Source organism: Pleurodeles waltl, chromosome 4_1 (assembly GCF_031143425.1).
Source record: "Pleurodeles waltl isolate 20211129_DDA chromosome 4_1, aPleWal1.hap1.20221129, whole genome shotgun sequence".
In the NCBI taxonomy this organism is placed as follows: domain Eukaryota; kingdom Metazoa; phylum Chordata; class Amphibia; order Caudata; family Salamandridae; genus Pleurodeles; species Pleurodeles waltl.
Genome location: NC_090442.1, coordinates 409,488,032 through 409,502,838, shown reverse-complemented (window position 1 = coordinate 409,502,838; position 14,807 = coordinate 409,488,032). Strand labels below are relative to the sequence as shown.

Below are 14,807 nucleotides of genomic sequence, written 5' to 3'. Positions count from 1 at the left end.
GCCCCCCCTGCGCCCCCACAGCGACGCCTGCAGAGGGAATCCCGAGGCTCCCCCTGACTGAGACTGCCTGCTTCTCAGATCCCGACGCCTGGTAAAGACTCTGCACCCGCAGCCCCAGGACCTGAAAGATCGGAACTCCAGTGCAGGAGTGACCCCCAGGAGGCCCTCTCCCTTGCCCAGGTGGTGGCTACCCCGAGGAGCCCCCCCCCTTGCCTGCATCACTGAAGAGACCCCTTGGTCTCCCATTGATTTCCATTGGTAACCCGACGCGTGTTTGCACACTGCACCCGGCCGCCCCCGTGCTGCTGAGGGTGTACTTTCTGTGCTAACTTGTGTCCCCCCCGGTGCCCTACAAACCCCCCCTGGTCTGCCCTCCGAAGACGCAGGTAAATACCTGCTGGCAGACTGGAACCGGGGCACCCCCTTCTCCATTGAAGCCTATGCGTTTTGGGCACCACTTTGACCTCTGCACCTGACCGGCCCTGAGCTGCTGGTGTGGTAACTTTGGAGTTGCTCTGAACCCTCAACGGTTGGCTACCTTGGACCCAAACTTGAACCCTGGAGGTGGTTTACTTACCTGCAAAAACTAACTAACTCTTACTCCCCCAGGAACTGTTGAAAATTGCACTGTGTCTAGTTTTAAAACTATATGTGATTTATTTGAAAACTGTGTATGCTATTTTGATTATTCAAAGTTCCTAAAGTACCTACCTGCAATACCTTTCATTTGAAGTATTACATGTAAAATTTGAACCTGTGGTTCTTAAAATAAACTAAGAAAATATATTTTTCTATACAAAAACCTATTGGCCTGGAATTGTCTCTGAGTGTGTGTTCCTCATTTATTGCCTGTGTGTGTACAACAAATGTTTAACAGTACTCCTTTGATAAGCCTACTGCTCGACCACACTACCACAAAATAGAGCATTAGAATGATCTCTTTTTGCCACTATCTTTCCTCTAAGGGGAACCCTTGGACTCTGTGCATGCTATTTCTTACTTTGAAATAGTACATACAGAGCCAACTTCCTACGCTAAGCTCACGGTTTGCTTCTGCAATTTTGTTGCAATTAAGGCAAAACAAATCATCCTGGTACAATGTAAGCACCTGATTTAAAGCCATGTAAAATATTTGGCAGCAACCAGCATCAAAACAACGTGGACGGTGGTTACTATATATAGACATATTATTGAACACACCAACTTAAAATAAAAGCCCAGCACACAAATGTAATGTTACAGAGGAATGAATTTTGAAACAGGACTATCTGATTTATTCGATGAGACAGGTATTAAGAGACATCTGTCTGTATGTTCTGACTTCTTATTCTTCACTCAATGCTTTGTTCAAAATTGCTACTATCAAGATGGTCCGCATGTCTTCTTGTCAGGGCAGCATTTAGGTGCCCCAGTCCTGAAAAGAACTGCTTTCTTACATGGCACCCAGGACTTTCTGAACACTTACTGGCTATCAACTTGTCCTAACAGTCTCAGTAGTTCAAGCATGATCTCTACTCATCTGATATGACAAAGGCGCCATTCAACATCTTATTCTGCCCTGCAGTACAGACTGCACAGAAGGCACTTGGTAGCTCTCTACTGTCGCAACTTGGTGAGAACCATCTCCAACCTGTCAATTTATGATGGACAATGGGAGTACATGTGATATGTTTACCATCAGAATGGTCTGATATACGAGATGTTATGCACATTGTCTCTAGCAAACTCAGGGCTCATCCTAGGTCACAGAAATTAACAGTCAAAGTGGGAGGGCTTTTCTGATGACTTGTGCATTTTACATAAATTCGGGCCCAACTGCATGAAAAACATGAATGCATCAGCTCTTTAGTGTCAAAGGTGACGGGACTAGAAACCTAATGGTCTAAATAGTATAGTACCTAACAGAGTGTGCAAGATCACCATATGTTATAAACTGGTTAACATTAGTTGCATTAACAAGAATACCATAAATGCAGTGAATAAGAAACTTTCATTCTGCTGACCAGAGAACTATGTATATTAAGCAACATTACAAGGTCACCCAGTGCAGATCTAAAATACAAGGAGTCATGTTTTGATACAGTTGATTGTCTTTGGGTATGTCTCCAACTAAGGCACTGTTCACACAGTGATGCAGATGCAAGAGACTACACAGCAACTCCCTCTCCATGGAGAACCACTGGGAAGAAAGGTATAAAGAGACCTAAGAATCTGGGAGGGGAAAACACGAAGTCTGGCTACTGTGAGAAATACTGGAGAGCTGATATCTGACTGCAGGTCTGGGAGCTTTCTAAAGATATGCAACGATAATACATGGCTTAACTTAAGATACTGAGGGAAAATACTAATCATGTATGCAAAACCATAAATATGAAGCGGATAATATAGACAAAGATGTCGGTAGAGTTTAGACCAATTATTACAGATAGTAAGGATGCGTAAAATAAAATGTGGTTGGATTTTCTAATGATTTTTATTCTATATTATTGCTGCAGAGATTATAACTATTTCCATAATTGTGATACACAAGGTTTGTGTGCTGAACGAACATAATAAATAGCCCATGTTTATAAAATACCAACTGTTGTTTATGTCTGCTGCTTTCAGAAGTTTGGGTGAAGGTCCAGTTATATACTAATTATAAGCCCTGCGCATAAGAGCCTCTCTGTTGGTTCTCTGTCTCACAACAACCTACATCTACATGAACCTAACATCATGAAAAAGAGTAAGAGATACCTCTTAGTTTTCCTCTTCCCCAGAGGAGGTGCAATAAGCAAGGTGGAGCTGGGGATTTCTTTCCATGATTTGATTTGGAGGGGTGGGTGAGTTTACAACAGTCTAAAAGTGCAAATTAGAAAAGAAAGACTTGACCTCAAAATATAGGCCCACCTACAATCTGAACATTACAGAAGAAAGAGGGATCAAAAAGCCATGCTGCCACCACGACCCTAATACAGTTCACAATTAGTTTACCAAGCAGGTTACAAGTCGATCAAAGGCATTAGAAATGTGCTCTATTTAATATCAGCCAGCCGAATCAGAGGAGAACATGGAGGCACAATCACTTGCTCCCCATCCATGGCTCTTCTTCGTAGGTTTCAGAAGTGTGAACTTTCACAGCAAATATGAAAAAGATGTGCCAAGTCGCCTTTGTACTTACAGATGTGAACTTTTATGTAGTCAGCAACAACTAAGGCAGTAATCAACAATAATTCTCCGTTTGGAGTTTTTTCGTATAAATGAAAGCACAATTGTGTGAAATGAAACTGAAGCACTGACTGGCGCCTCTGACATTTTGTGGCAGTAATTAAACATAATGCAACAACTAGAAAAGCAAATGCAGCACTCTTAATGTGTTGCAATTTTTTTTAGCCATGAAAAAGCAAAAATCTAATTTCGTTTGTCATACAGTGAACATTTTACAAATACTGTGGGCTTGAAGGACATATTGTGGGCAAATGGGAATTGTAGCACTTCTTCATTTTACTGCTGAGAAAAAAGGCACATTTAAGTCAACAACACACCCAAAATGATAACAGTGCTGTTTGGCAAAACAATTTGTACTGAATGGTGTACAAAAATATTTAGACCTGCAAACACAATGAATGTATTCAAATATCTTTTTGACCTTTGGAAACACTTTCACACATTTGACTTAGCCAATATCCAGGCACATTTTACAGGGATCATAACTATTAAAATGAGCAATACCTCTTCTGCAGCATTATTGTTGGGTTCTTCCGGGCTAGTACACAGGATTAATGGAGTGGGAGATGGTGTTTTTTCTGGGTCAGTCACACTTTGCATATCCAGTGTCACTGAAACAGATCCTGAATTCATGGATTCCTCACTTTCGTCCTCCTTGCCTATGAGGAACATGAATGAAAGAAGGATTGCTTTAATAAAAATCCAGCATTTTCATCCCCGGAGTTTTTAAATATGTCACAGGAGTTTTAAAAACAATCAATCCAACCATTTATTCACTTCATGATAGCTCTTTGTTAACACGTCTGATATTCACTGTACATAAACATGTGCACAATTCATGCAGATGTCAATGCTTTTAATGTTAACTTTGACAGGTTTATTTTCAATACTATCACTCCCTCATTTCAATGAGTCTGAATACAACGAAGATGGTGCTCCTACCTCTCTCGAAGTGGTGTTTGTCCCTCCCCTGGAGCATAGCTTTTTTTAAACCAATCATTTGGCTCACTTGCAATCTTCTACAGCTTGCTTTTAGAGACCTACATTTTTATTTTTGGTTAAGCCCTTCGTAAAAGTGCATGCTTCCCAACAATCTCTCCTTAGTGCAGGTGTAGTGAGTTTTTGAGAGAAGCAAACAGTGTTACTCATGGATCTCCCCCCATCCCCTCTCCTCCCTTCCAACTGCCCTGCGCTCCCTCATCTGCTGTTCTCTCACATGCTTTTCTCCCTGCAGTCAGTGTTTCTCTTTCCTTCATGTGCGTGCTTTAAACTCATCCCCAAACCTGGCTTTACTTTATAACCGCTACTTACAATTGTTTTTGACCTGAATTTTGAGGGCCCGGTGGCTGCCGTGTGCTCAGACTCAAACAAAAGCACTTTTGCGCACCTTAAATTTCAGTTACCGATATAAGATGCACCTACCACCTTAAACTGGTCAATAAAAAAAAAAGAAAAGAAAATGGAACCTTTGTCATTCCATTCTGTAGGTGCGTGCATGTGTGGTGATGCACTTTTTTAAAAATTTTGCTGATCCAAAGCAGCACTGGCACCAAATCAATGACTAGGCCAATATGTCCCAAAGTTGAGACCTTTGCCAATGGTAGTTGTGCCCATGATGTTTGATAGGGTAAACACTGTGTATGTCCACGTTTCTCCAAAACTCGAATTTCAAATACTATTTCCCAAACATTAAATATGGGTAGAGTGTAATGGCTAATTTTGTTTCATGAAGAAAATGTTTACAAGTTTGACAATTTGGCTATTGTTGCTTGCAGTGCTCATATCATATAATAGATAATGTATTGCTTCAGGGCATGAAAGCTCTTGATGCTCTAGCTACTCCTGTAATTCAGATAATGAATGGGAATCATCATGTCCAGCTCACTCTGGCCATTCTCCCCTGGCGTGTCCTTTCCGCCTCACCTACCAGCAAGATTCTAGTTACTTTTTTGGCACTCCAGGTTTCTCATCTCACTTTGCTCACATGGGCAGTTCTATCCAAAAGGGGTCTGCTCAAGCCAACATTCTATCAGGACAACTACAGTACACTTTGGAAAGGCCAGGATAATTTTAGTTTTTCAAAGATGCATTAGGTTTCCAAGGTGACTACAAAGAAATATGACAGAGAAGAACTCTTCTCAAGCGCACAGTTCTCCTTGTCTTTGGCACTCAATTTGGATTGGCTGTCAAAATCACTAATAAGATATATATATATATATATCTCTATATGGAAAATGTCACTTACCCAGTGTACATCTGTTTGTGGCATGAGACGCTGCAGATACACATGCTGTGAATATCCCGCCATCTAGTGTTGGGCTCGGAGTGTTAAGAGTTGTTTTTCTTCGAAGAAGTCTTTTCGAGTCACGAGATCGAGGGACTCCTCCCATTTCGGCTCCATTGCGCATGGGCGTCGACTCCATTTAAGATTGTTTTCTTTCCGCCATCGGGTTCGGACGTGTTTCTCTTCGCTCCGTGTTTCGGTTCCGAAAGTTAGTTAAATCTCAGAAAATTCGACGGTATTGTTTGCGTTCGGTATCGGGTTAGTTAATGCAGATCGACACCGAATTAAAGAAGAGCTCCGGTAGCCCTTCGGGGCTTCTACCCCCCCCCCCCCCCGACGGGGCCTGGCCGGCCCGACCGCGTGCGTCTTCAAGGCTCATGGAACGGACCCCATTCCGCTTCTGCCCCGAATGCCATAACAAGTATCCATACACAGATCAACATCTGGTCTGTAATTTGTGTTTGTCCCCCGAACACAAAACTTGCGAGGCCTGCCGGGCATTTTGGTAGAAGAAAACGCTACGGGACCGGAGAGCACAAAGGCTTCAAATGGCGTCGGCGACATCAGGACACCACGACATCGAGGAAGAAGAGACTTTCTCCATTGCTGACTCGGACAAGCACGAAACAGAGCAGACGCCGAAAACAGTGAGTAAAACAGCCCCGGACAAAACTCACGCCAAGATTATGAAGGCCCAGGGGATGCCACCGCCGTCAGGTCATGGCTTAACCCGTAAAATCGGTGACCGTCCATCAGCACCGGAAAAGGGCACATCCGACTCCTGTCGAGATACCGGCACAGAACATACTCGACACCGAGAACTTGGTTCCGACCAAACTCGACATCGAGATACCGGCGCCGAGAAGTCGACACCGAGAGATCAGAATACGGAAACCAAAAAAAGTGGCTTTGGAGCCGAAAAAGACTGTGGAAAAAGTTTTGGTACCGAAACATCCAGCTTCTGAGCCGAAGACAAGCTCCTACTCCGAAGAACAAGGCCTTTTAGCACAACTACAAGGCCATAAATTTGGACAAGAGCTAGAAGCAGGGGAGCCAGATTATACACAAAGAAGGCTCCATATTCAAAAGGATACAGGGAAAATAAGAACTCTCCCTCCTATAAGGATGAAAAGGAAACTTGCTTTCCAAGACAAAGAAAAACAACCACAAGCAAAAGTGGCAAAAGCAGTAACTCCACCTCACTCTTCGCCACAACCATCACCACACCACTCACCGCAACTGTCACCAATTGCAACACCCCCTATAATGCAATCTCCAACGCACACGGGGATGAGCCAGGATGACCCAGATGCATGGGATCTCTATGATGCGCCTGTATCAGACAATAGTCCAGACTGCTACCCAGCAAGACCATCACCACCTGAAGACAGCACTGCCTACACGCAGGTGGTGTCCAGAGCGGCGGCTTTTCACAATGTGGCACTGCACGCTGAACCCATTGAGGATGACTTTTTATTTAATACTTTGTCGTCGACACACAATCAGTACCAAAGTCTCCCAATGTTACCAGGGATGTTGAAACACGCGAAACAAGTATTTCAAGAACCCGTCAAAGGCAGAGCCATCACACCTAGGGTGGAGAAAAAGTACAAGCCTCCCCCTACAGACCCCGTGTACATCACACAACAACGGACACCTGACTCAGCAGTAGTGGGCGCAGCACGTAAAAGGGCTAATTCACACACCTCTGGAGATGCACCACCACCCGACAAGGAAAGTAGAAAGTTTGATGCAGCGGGAAAAAGAGTTGCAGCACAAGCGGACAATCAATGGCGCATTGCCAATTCCCAAGCTTTATTGTCAAGATATGACAAAGCTCATTGGGATGAAATGCAGCACTTTATAGAACATCTGCCCAAGGAGTTCCAAAACCGTGCACAACAAGTGGTGGAAGAGGGCCAAAGTATCTCGAACAACCAGATACGATCGGCAATGGATGCAGCGGACACAGACTCAAGAACTGTGAATACAGCAGTCACTATTCTGAGACACGCATGGCTACGCACCTCCGGGGTTTAAGCCAGAGATCCAACAGGCTGTGCTTAATAGGCCTTTTAATAGACAGCAGTTGTTTGGGCCGGAGGTGGACACAGCTATAGAGAAGCTGAAGAAGGACACTGATACGGCCAAGGCCTTGGCCGTGCTCTACTCCCCACAGGGCAGAGGCACATTTAGGAAAACACAATTTAGAGGGGGGTTTCGGGCCCAAAGCACAGAACCCTCAACCTCACAAACCAGACCCACATACCAGGCCCAGTATCAAAGAGGAGGCTTTTGGGGACAATACAGAGGTAGACAGTTCCCTAAAACTAGGGGAAAGTTCCAAAGCCCAAAGACCCCTCAAACTAAACAGTGACTTCAGTGTCACAAATCCCCAACACATAACACCAGTGGGGGGGAGACTCACAGATTATTACCAAAATTGGGAGGAAATAACAGACTCGTGGGTCCCAGCCATTATCCAACATGGTTATTGCATAGAATTCCTACAATTACCACCAAATGTGCCTCCAAGAACACACAACATGTCCAAACAGCACTTGGATCTATTACAACTAGAAGTCCAAGTGTTGTTACAAAAAGACACAATAGAACTAGTACCCACCCATCAGAAAGGAACAGGTGTTTATTCCCTGTATTTTCTAATACCCAAAAAGGACAAAACTCTGAGACCCATCTTAGATCTCAGAACACTAATCTTTACATCAAATCAGATCACTTTCACGTGGTGACACTTCAAGACGTAATCCCCTTGCTCAAACAACAAGACTACATGTTAACATTAGATCTCAAGGATGCGTACTTCCATATACCCATACATCCTACACACAGGAAATACTTAAGGTTTGTAATCCAAGGAGTACATTACCAGTTCAAAGTGTTATCATTCGGGATAACAGCACCAAGGGTATTTACAAAATGCCTTGCAGTAGTAGCTGCACATATCAGAAGACAGCACATACACGTATTCCCGTATCTAGACGATTGGTTAATAAAAACCAACACTCAAAAACAGTGTCTTCAACACACAAAATACGTCACAGAAACCCTACCAAAAATCACACCTACAGCCGTGTCAAATACAACAATACAACTATTTTCCTACAATGGATAGGACAGTTTGAATCCTAAAGCTATGAGTGTTAATTCTCTGGCTCCAAAATACACACACTTAACCTAGTCAAGCATTTTTAAAACAAGTCTGGAAGTCGTGACTTAATAGGGTGGAAGTCTGTAAAAATGAAACCGTTCAGGACGAGAGTTATCCTCATGGGCCTTTCACCATGGGAAATATCACAAAACAAAGAACTGAAGTATTTTGTTCTAATGTTGGCTATTGTGTCAGCTACAAGATGAACGCAACCTCCTTGGTCGTAAAAAGTAGGAAAAGGATCTCTTCATCTGAAACACATTGCTACCTTGAATCTTTGCGCGCTACTCAGTGACATCATTTAGGAACTAGATCTATACACAAGTAATTACTCAAATGAGTTTTGAAATTTCAAATCATTGTTTTAATATACACACTACATCGCATCATACATGCACCTTGCACCTTGCTAGCTAGCAATAAGAATGAAAAACAATACATGACAACTCAAAGGATATCATTTATGGCTCGTTAGGCTTTAAAAAAAAAATTATTAAAAGGAATCATTTACTTTCTTTGACAGTTTCTCCAAATTAATCTTTACCAACTAAGGATATACAAACATCAACCCTATTTGTTCATAGCGGTCAATTAACTTTAATGGGCAATTGCTTGGGTGGTAAAACGAACCAAGGTAGGCATCTTTGGTGTTTTTCAAACACTGTCACATGATTAATTCTGCCCAAATGTATTACTATCATGTGTATTGCTATCTCAACCAATCTGAATCACATGATGTTTTGCATAAGTGTGTGTTTGATAAACAAAAAAAGGTGTCAGCCATTCTTGACTGGTTCAAGAGAGTTTTCTGTAAAGCAGCTGTGTTTTCACTTTTTCTAGTGGCAGTAACAGTTTCCTATAATGCAGGTTTATTATTTTGGTCTATTTGTAAGAAGTGTTTTTGTCAAGTCTTGGTAGTACAAAACAGCTATTCAATTCTTGCCCATTCGAGAGAGGACTGTCGAGCTGAACTGCCTTTTCGTTTTTGCTTAGGAGGTAATATTTTCATGAGCTCTAGCTGCTGCCTGCTGAGCACCTTGTGAACAATGCAATATTGTCCATACGCTGGCCACCGTTCACTCATGAGTTACAATGCTGTCACTCTTCTGTATCATTCAACCAACCACTTTTGAGTGACAGAATGTCACACATACAAGTTCTGGCCAGGAGATGAGGACTCCATGTAAGCGGGACAACATGGACCCAGTCCCCCTTCCTTAAGTGCAACATGAAAACGTGCAACTCAATGCAGCGATTAGCAATTAATGTTCTAGAAGCTTCAACAATGATTAGTGAAACTGCAGAGTTCAGTAAGAGCCTTCATGAGAAGGTTTTCACGGGTATGTGTGAGGGGAGATAAAAATAGTTATTTCGCATAAAAACAAGATAGCAGTAAAAAAAAAAAAAAAAAAAAACACCACGAAGCTCCGATTCGTGAGGGGGGTCTGTGCTGTATGCTCAGCATCCATCAAAGTTGTCTTGAAGCTGCAGAGTTTAACAAAATACTACAGTCTGGTATTAAGGCAAGGAGGTGGCAGATAAGTGTCCCTGAGCCAAGGGATAGTAGGTCCAGGGGCAGCAGTATTTTCAGGGACAAGTAAAGACTTATTTTACAGAAACAGCAATTCTTTTAAAAACTGAAACATCAAGGTGCTAGACTACAACGTATACATCCCATTCATACAACACATCAGTCTACTCCTTATGAAAAGCATCAATCCTCTCTTAAAAGAGCAAAGAATAAATACTCAAAACCATAAATCAGAGTAAGAAGGCAGGATTCTAAAAAGAGGAATGTGAAGTGAGCAGAGGATTGTTGGAAGACCACATTTTAAAGGGGTCCGGTCTGGTCTTGACCTGCTCCATATACCAACGCAGATGGTGAAGACCTAGGCTGCACACAGAATAACCATCTTAAAGGTTATAAAGTAACAATGGGTCTGGCTTTCAACATCAGTACACTCCCTCATGAGACAGGTTATAGGAACCCAGGCACCCCACAGCAGAGCTATCACAAGGTGGCAATGCTCTTAAACTCAGAACTTTGAGAGGAGACCCATCGCTTAGGTTACTTAAATCTAACAGGCATTCGCTTTACAACAGTAGTACTACTATCTATGGCTTCACAAACCTCAGGCTCTAGCAGCCATCCTTAATGTAAAATATAAGGGTTTTGGCATCTTGCGAGTGGTTGCTCTAGAAAGCATGGCAGAGGTGTTCCTTTAAGAGAGACAACATAAAGGCTTTGGCAGTAGCCAGCAGAGATCTGTCTCAGGTTACACAGAATTTAAAAGTTCAGAGCAGAGATTTAACCTTTAGGTGATAATCAACTCAGGACTGAAAGCCTCAGATAGGACAGCTATCTCAAGTTACAGGTTGTGACCAACTGTGTCTGACTCTAGACAACATGGTGCTCTCTCAAGAGACTGAGACAAATACTAAATTGTTACAGAAAATAAATATCACTCAGCTAACCAAGTCATATGCTCAGACTGTTACCTCTGGTTACACAGATGGTGCAGGTGTTATCTTAGACAGCTGAGGTACCATGCAGGTTACACTGACTTTATAGGTGTTGGCTTCTGAAAAGCAGAGCTACAGCTCCGGTTTCACAATCACACAGGCACAGGCCTCAACACAGCAGAGCGATGCCTCTGAAAACACAAAACATGCATGCTTTGACTTGAGGCAGCAGAACCAGATTTCAGTGTGCACAAAAGTTACACATGCAGGCCACACATGGCAGAGTTACCCTCTGATAAAACAAACAAAACAAGCTCAGGCTTCAGACCCCAGACCTAACTCACAGACCCAGTCTTCAGACAGCAGAGCTATCTCATGGTACACAGCTCTGACTTCATGTGGCCACTGGCAGCACAGCGATTCCACAGGTTACTATGCTTTTTATCATATGAAGCTAAGCATAACATAGATCAACAGAGTGAGGTGCTCAGGATTGCAGTGTCAGCAAGGAGATACCTAGTTACTTGAGTCTTAGCCAGTCTGTAGCCTGCCTGCCTGCCTGCTTGCTCTCCAGCCTCCAATAACATTCCCTGACGGATATAGAATCATGGACTTCATTTGCATTCAGATCTAGCTTTGGTTATTTTAAATTCTTGCATTTGTTTTAAGCCAGCATATTTGCTTCTTTCTCATGCATTAACAGTATACATTTCTGCATGCTCTCCTACTAACCCAATCTATCCTTTTATCGTCTTCCTTACCATTCATCTCTTTTTCATTGCCTCTGATTTATTAAACCCAACACTCACTGTTAAATGTTTTTTGCAACTGGATCGCTCCTCTTAGTACTTTCCTGGATAACTACCTAAAATTACATAGAACAAATAACATGGCCAACACACACAATGAAGCCCTGCAGTTCAGTAAAGCTGCTATCATGGTCATAAAGCAACAGGCCACAGAACACACAAAAAATGTTAGTTAAGCAAAGAGGGGAGTTAAAAAAAAAAGTGTTAGTTCAAAGAAGAGGAGAGTTAAAAATTAACAATTTCGGGTACAGGGAGAAGAGTTTATACAGAGAAACACGGGATTATTGAGAACATTTTCAAAACCAAAAGATATTTAGTCTACGTTGCATTAACTGAGCAAGCAACAACCTTGACGGTGGTCCAACTGCAGCTCCTGATCCCGGTTCACTCTTCTTTGACTGAATCAGCTTCAAATTCAAGTGCTCAGGAGGATGAGGAGAAAGTGGTGGGGGTCCAAGGAGCTCAGATGGCAAGGACTTAGGTGCACATAGGGGAACACTTTGAGCCACACAATTGTGGCATTTGCGCAGACAAAAGCAATACACTTCAGAAAGCAGCAATAAACTGACCAAAATTTGAAGGAAATAAACAATCTTTTTTTTTGGCTATATAACCAGTACAAATCACTGGAGGACAAAACAGTTTCAGTGTGGTATTACCCTATGTTATGAAGTCCAGAGGACTTGAAGTGGAAGACTGCATATGCGTAAGTGGCACCTCTTTATCCTGCTCCTTTTGTAAAGGGTTCCAGAGTAATGTCATCCAGAAGCCTAAAGTTCCCAGGTCATCATCAGACACCACTTATAAAACAGAAAGTCAGCATTTCCCCTTCAGCTCAATGAGAAGGTAGCAGAGCTCCTCCTTGGTGTTGTAACACTGATACATTTTAGTATAGCACTAGAGAACTTGGCAGGGGTTAGTCCATAGGAAACAAGGTCTTAATAGCGAACACATAAGTGTTACTGCCATTTGCAGTTTCTATAGTATATAACCGGCCACTGGTACGTCAATGTATTTAGTAGTCTTGGGATGACTTTCCAGATAGTACAGAGGTGTCCAACGCAGGCGAGAGTCTGATTTGATTGAAGGAGATGAGCATTTAGAGAAGTGAAGGTTTACACCTGTATTACTGAGTTTGGAAGGGTGACATTAAATGTCTGTAGGTCTAGGGCTCAGAACTAAAGTGGAAGAAATAGGGCAGCAAGAAACAAAGCCAAGGAAACAGAAAAGTAGGGGCCTGCTAACTGATGGCTGGTTGGTAAAAAATATTCTCAAGGCTACAATAAGGAACAAAATCATCTTGTAGCTGTCCACATTTCCCAAGGTCCATAGAGACTCAAAAGACTCAACCAAATGATAATCTGGTAACTTGTAAAAAAAAAATAAACATAGTACTTGATAACTCGGTTTCCTCATTTTAGTTCAATATTTGACTAATTTACTTTAAAAATTACTGCGGTTTTCTTGATCTGTGGAGAGCGTTCGCTAATAGCCCAGAGTTTTCAGCAGGACTTCAGAGATCTAAATCAGAAGGGCACTTGTGACTGGAGATTGCTTGGTAAGGAATGCAAAAGTAATTATTTCCATAGTTTATGCAGAAGTCCAGTGCACAGATCCTCTAATGAGCAGTGACTGTAATCACCACCTATCTACAAGAACCCAGGAACAGGCTATGAGTACTAATAAACCCTGAGGGTCAACTGTGAAATCTGTGCTATGAGTAGGAGTCAAAAGCATCACTTTTCATCACAGTGTGCATGTATGTTGACAACTGATATATTCACAACTAGCCATCTATCAGCAGGAGAAGCTATATATCAGGGGCACTGACATTTTCTATAATAAGAGCTACTTATGTGGTATGAAACTATTTACTAACATTATATGTGTTACCACAGCAGATAAGATTACATTGGTGGCCACTATATGTAAGATTACCAGACGTGATCACCTCAGAGCATCAGCCAGCAGTAATGTAAGAAAAAATTTAATATTAGTAATAAACCCTCCCCAAAGCCACATGATTTCTCACTCAAATATCAGCTGTAAATATATTTTGAATAGTCGGCCCTTTGTCTCTAATCATCAGCTTATGATTTCTGAAAATATACATATTTTCATCTTGAATACTCTCTTTTGAACATATGGATACCTATATTAATTCAATCAATCAGAATCTAATAATTTAGCGGGCTAGGTTGCACACAGGAAAGCTACTTACAGGTCCACGCTTAACCTTTCCTACCCATATGTGCAGCCTTCTGTTTTTTAAATCCATTCTGTGCACATCCTACTTTAATTACAGAATTTTCTGTTCTTCTTTAGAGATACTTGCACCATTTTTGGCACTTTACGGGGGAAACACAACAAAAACTAGACATGGGCTGACGTCCACTGGCAAAAGATATCTGTGTACATGGAAAGAACAGCCAAGAATGAAGACAAAGCAAGGGAGCTCTCAGCAGGTTTTGCCAATAGTGGGAGGGTCTGCCTTTACAAAAAAAACACAAGATAAACCTTGAGCGCAGACTGCAAGGTTCCCTTCCTTAAAAAGATATGAGACGTTGCTAGAATCAATGTGTGGCCACAAAGCGTGAATGAAGCAGAGTAGAGACTCATGCTCCTGGATCAAAATCAGAAGATCTAATTGGACTGGTTATCTGAAGTTTCCATTTAATATACATAAATCCACAACAGAAGCTAGCTGTTAACTGGTTTGCCTACCTGTTGTGTTGACTGCAAAGCAAACTCTTTTTTACAATTCATTTTATTTACCTATGCAATTTGATTTAACGCAGACAAGAAAGGGCATTAAAGTGCTTTATAAAAACAAGTATTTGTAATGCAATAGGTCTTGTGTCTGCTCGCGTTA

The 14,807-nt window shown here is 42.0% G+C and overlaps 1 protein-coding gene across 9 annotated transcripts in view; it reads right to left on the bottom strand.

Annotated features, from left to right (window-relative positions):
* PPFIBP1 (PPFIA binding protein 1) overlaps positions 1–14,807 on the bottom strand; it is a 736,231-nt gene that overhangs the window by 421,752 nt on the left and 299,672 nt on the right. For all 9 annotated transcript variants that reach the window (XM_069228637.1, XM_069228638.1, XM_069228632.1 and 6 more), the window contains one exon: positions 3,712–3,866. In XM_069228637.1, the coding sequence (XP_069084738.1) occupies positions 3,712–3,866 (155 nt within the window). The remainder of the gene's footprint in view (positions 1–3,711; positions 3,867–14,807) is intronic.